Source organism: Octodon degus, unplaced genomic scaffold (assembly GCF_000260255.1).
Source record: "Octodon degus isolate 3935 unplaced genomic scaffold, OctDeg1.0 scaffold00093, whole genome shotgun sequence".
In the NCBI taxonomy this organism is placed as follows: Eukaryota; Metazoa; Chordata; class Mammalia; order Rodentia; family Octodontidae; genus Octodon; species Octodon degus.
In genome coordinates this window covers 1,529,452-1,534,646 of record NW_004524669.1, presented here as the reverse complement: position 1 = coordinate 1,534,646, position 5,195 = coordinate 1,529,452, and the positions used below count along the sequence as shown (strand labels likewise).

Below are 5,195 nucleotides of genomic sequence, written 5' to 3'. Positions count from 1 at the left end.
ATGTAACTAATAAAGTATATGGAGCCCATCCATGATGTAGAGAATGACAATGTATACTTTAATATTTACAGACCATTTTCATCTATATTTTAGTTCAAGTACCAAATGTATCTGAGTCGGGCTGGGGAGATGGCTCAGTGGAATAAGTGCTTCCCTGGCAAGCACAAGGACCTGAGTTCAATCCCCAATTCCACAAAACAAACAAACAAACAAACAAACAAAAAAACCAAATGTATCTGAGTCAATAATAATAATCTTTGGTTAACAATCTGATCAAATAATCTCATCACCACTCATCAATACAGTTCAAACTGAAACAGACCAGGGAGCAGAGGACTGCAGATACTGGACATGTTGAATAATCAGGTGGCTAGTTATAACAGTGCCTACTTGGAATCCCAGTTACTCGGGAAGCTAAAGCAGGATGATAACAAAGTTTAAGACCAGCCTGGGCAACTTAATAAAAATGTCTCATCAAAAAAAAAAAAAAAAAAAAAAAAAAAAAAAAAAGAGGGTAAACCTGGGTGTGGTTGTGCACACCTTTAATCCCAGCACTGGGGAGCCTGAGGCAGGAGGATCACTCCAAATTTGAGGCCAGCCTGAGTTACACAGTGAGTTCAAGGTCAGCCTGCACTACATAGCAAGACTCTGTCTTAAAAATTAAATGAAAGAGGGGTTAGAGGCAAATATGGTGGATATAGCCCTATAATCTCAGCCCTCAGGAGGCTGAGGCAGGAGGAACACTGTGAGTTTAAGGCTAGCTTGGGCAACAAAGTGAATTCAAAGGCAGCCTGAACTGCATAGAGAAATCCTGTCTCAAATAGAAAAACAACCCCCCACCCCACAAAAAAAAAAAAAAAAAAAAAAAGACAAAACTTAAGAAACAGCTTAGTGCCTCCTGGGTTCAGTTTCCAGCAGTGACTTAGCAAGACCCTGTCTCAAAATTTAAAAAAAAAAAAAATCAAAAAGGGTTGAGGAAGAAGTTCAGTGCTGGGGCTCAGGGAGATGGCTCAGTGGAGTAAGTGCTTCCCTGGCAAGCACAAGTGCCTGAGTTCAATCCCTGGTTCCACCAAAAAAAAAAAGTAGTTGTTTAGTGCAGGGGACAACCCGCTTGTGCCCCCCTGCTGTTCCTCTCTTGGACAGGAGCTTTCTTTCCCCTAATAAATATATTCTGCTCATAAAAAAAAAAAAAAAGAAGTTCAGTGCAAAGGTCCTCAGTTTAATTCGCAATAAAAGAAAACTCAGGCAGTTCCTGTACCACCTCAATTGGTCTTAATGGGACAAGTACCTACACCTTGATTCAGAATCCAGGTTAACATTTTATTTTATTTTATTTTATTTTATTTTTTAAAGGATCTGAGTTTATTTATTTATTAGAGAGAGAGAGAGAGAGAGAGAGAGAGAGAGAGAGAGAGAGTGTGGTGTGTGTGTGTGGCCAGCTCAGCCCACCAGGGGGCGGGGCTGGCTGGCATGTGGTGCTGGGGATCGAACCGCGGTCCCTGATGCTTTGCTAAGCTTGTTCTAAGTAGGTGCTTTAGACCACTGAGCCATCTCTCCAGCCCCAAGGTTAACATTTTAAATGCAAACATTTTTATTGACAGTTTAGGGTTTAAACAATTCCACAAAACAGAAAAAATGTGTAAGACAGTGGCATGCAAAATCATAGTAAAGATTAATATTCCTCATCTTCGTCTTCTCCCTCAGCAGTATCTGCTCCAACCTCCTCATAATCCTTCTCGAGGGCAGCCATGTCCTCCCGGGCCTCGTAAAACTCCCCTTCCTCCATCCCCTCACCCACATACCAGTGAACGAAGGCCCGCTTGGCGAACATCAGATCAAACTTGTGGTTCAGGCGAGCCCAGGCCTCAGCAATGGCTGTAGTGTTGCTCAGCATGCACACAGCCCGCTGTACCCTGGCCAGGTCTCCACCAGGCACCAAGGTGGGAGGCTGGTAATTGATGCCCACCTTGAAACCAGTGGGACACCAGTCCACAAACTGGATGCTGCGCTTGGTCTTGATGGCGGCAATGGCAGCATTGACATCTTTGGGGACCACATCTCCACGGTAGAGCAGGCAGCAAGCCATGTATTTACCATGACAAGGGTCACACTTCACCATCTGGTTGGCTGGCTCAAAGCAGGCGTTGGTGATGTCTGTTACAGAAAACTGTTCATGGTAGGCTTTCTCTGCAGAGATGACAGGGGCATATGTGATCAGAGGGAAGTGGATGCGGGGATAGGGCACCAGGTTGGTCTGGAATTCTGTCAGATCCACATTCAGGGCTCCATCAAACCGGAGGGAAGCAGTGATGGAAGACACAACCTGGCTAACAAGGTGGTTCAAATGAGTGTAGGTGGGGCGCTGAATATCGAGGTTTCTACAACAGATATCATAGATGGCCTCATTGTCCACCAGGAAAGTACAATTAGATTGCTCCAGGATGGTGTGGGTGGTAAGGATGGCGTTGTAGGGCTCTACTACAGCTGTGGAGATCCTGGGGGCTGGGTAAATGGAAAACTCCAGCTTGGACTTCTTGTCATAGTCAAATGAGAGACGCTCCATCAGCAGGGAGGTGAACCCAGAGCCAGTGCCCCCACCAAAACTGCGAAAAACCAGAAATCCCTGCAGACCTGTGCACTGCTCAGTCTGTAAAACAAGAGTTAATTTTAGTGTTGAGACATCTGATAAAAGCTATGACTGACTTGTAATCGGTGTGAGGTTTGGTTTATTTATTTATTTATTTATTTATTTTTGGTGGAACCAGTGATTGAACTCAGGCCCTTGCACTTGCCAGGGAAGTGCTTCTTCTACTGAGCCATCTCCCTAGTCCTAGGTGTGACATTTGGGCAAGGTGATTTACTAACAGAATTCCACAAGACCTCACACCACTGGGCTATCTGGTTAATAAGTGTTACTCAAAAGATGATTTTTGTTGTTGTTCTATGACAGAATTTTGCTACTCAGTCCAGGCTGGCCTTGAACTCATGGCAAACATCTGCCTCAGTCTCCCAGGTGTTGGGCTACAGGTAGATTTTGACCTTTAAAAACGAAGTATCCTGGTGACAATCCTTCTCAAAGGTGCTTAGAGGTTTGTCAACAGTCTCTATTGGTCCTCCAGCACACGTATCCTGTGGAACCATGTTCAGTGACCACATAAGACTCACATGCAAGACAGACCATGTCTATCATGACATCCTTTAAGCATCCTGAGAATGCAGTAATAACTCCAAGGACAAGTTCAATTTTTTTTTTTTTTTTTTTTCAGAACCGGGAATTGAATTCTGAACCTTTGCAATTGCCACGGAAGTACTTATTCTACTGAGCTTTCTCCTTGGCCCCTCAAATGTTTTAGCATCCAGTGATTTTCCCCTCTGAACCCTAGATGGCTTTTATTATATTTGCCTCTAAAAGCAGGTCCCTGATTTCCAAGTTAGTGCTTGTCATGGAAGCTTGATTTTCTAGAGTAAGAACCATTAACCCAATTTTTTTGGGAAGCCTGTGAAGAAAATATGAAGCCAAGAGTGATGCAAAGCCATTATTTTCAGAACAGAGCTGCCGTGGTAGGGCTTGGAGCATGACTTTCCTGACGAGATGTTGTACCAGCTCTTTGCACTTGACTTCTGGTTACTTACTTACAAGCTGCCCCAGTCATCAGATTGCCAAGCTCATAACCAAAATGATCCAACACCACATTTACCAACCATCCTGACATGAAAAATGTTGCCTGAGACTGTGCTGCCAGAGCCATGTCACTGCCCTGATCAAAGCCCAGGCACTGCCTTTCTGTAACTGCACCTTGAAACCCCAAGCTTTCAATGGCTGATACCTGCTTCTGCCTGAAGGAAGCTCCAGGCTCTTTTTCGCCTTTCAGATTTGTTGGAGGTCTCTGCTTTTAGCTGTTTGTACATAATTATACTGGTTTCTTGTGGCCTGAACTTTCTTTTGGCCAGGCTGGGGGTCTTGCACATGCCAGAAAGTGCTACCTCTGAGATCATGTCCTGGGAGTCCTAAACTTCATTAACAGAGGGCACAGACCCAGAGGTTTTAAAAATGAGTTTGATCAATCAGCTACAGAGGGGGGCCTGCCCATTAGCTCAGTTGTTTAAATGATTCAGGCTCAGGATGCTGTGATTCAATCCCCGAATCCTCAAGCCTTTCCAGACCTGCCGGAAGGCATCCTGAGCCAGCCCCTCCCCCCCAAAAAAATAGCTACACATAGGAGTAGCTATTTGGTATAACTAAAATGACCTAAAAAGGGGTGAAGTCTCAGCTAGAAGCAAGAAGACGCAATGGTCATAAATGTCGTGAAATTGTGAAGAATTCTGTTTTTTTGAAACTGTCTTACTGCTATTTGTTTCTTAATAAAATAAAAAAATAAAAATAAAAAATAAATAAATAAAGGATTCTGTTCACATTTTGACAGCAGGTAAATTGCCTTCATTGAATAAATGAGCATAACTTCCCAAATCAGCAGAGTATGTACCCTTTGTACATACAGGCCCATGTGGTTTAGAAGGCCACTTAATGTAGAGAGCATCCCAAGTGTCATTTTAATTGCAAGGAATGATTCTCCGTTTGGCCAGGGAATGGTGGCATATGCCTGTAATCTCAGCATTTGGAAGCCTGAGGCAGGAGCATTGAGAGTTCAAGGCCAGCCTGGGCAACACAGGAGTTTAAGGCCAGCTTGGACTACAGAGACACTGTCTCAAAAAGCAAAAACAAAACACTGCAAGAAAAATCTCTATCCCCAGTCTAAAATGTTAAAAGTACTGTGCTTACCAGTTTCCGAATTTGCTCTGAGACGAGGTCAATGATCTTACTGCCAATGGTATAATACCCACGGGCATAGTTATTGGCAGCATCTTCCTTGCCTGTGATGAGCTGCTCAGGGTGGAAGAGCTGGCGGTAGGTACCAGTGCGCACCTTGTCTGGAAGAGAAGACACCCATCTCCCATTACGGAGCACCCTGCTCAAGCCTGGGACATCAACAGAACTCTCAGGCCACACCTCAATTCCCAGCACCCTAGGAAATCCCATGGCTCCCTGAGGTCTACTCACCAATGACAGTGGGTTCTAGGTCTACAAATGTTGTCCTGGGCACATATTTCCCAGCACTTGTCTCACTGAAGAAAGTGCTGAAGGAGTCATCTCCATCCCCAGTGGTCTTGTTACTTAACATTTGGCCATCGGGCTG

General features: G+C 44.4%; 1 protein-coding gene across 1 annotated transcript; it reads right to left on the bottom strand.

Annotated features, from left to right (window-relative positions):
* Positions 1 to 1,672: 1,672 nt before the first annotated feature.
* Positions 1,673 to 5,195, bottom strand: LOC101586270 (tubulin alpha-8 chain-like). Its single transcript, XM_004637780.3, has 3 exons — positions 5,060 to 5,195; positions 4,781 to 4,929; positions 1,673 to 2,647 (listed from the first exon to the last, which is right to left on the bottom strand). The coding sequence occupies exons 1-3, from the start codon at positions 5,178 to 5,180 to the stop codon at positions 1,673 to 1,675; spliced, it is 1,245 nt and encodes a 414-aa protein (XP_004637837.1). The 5' UTR covers positions 5,181 to 5,195.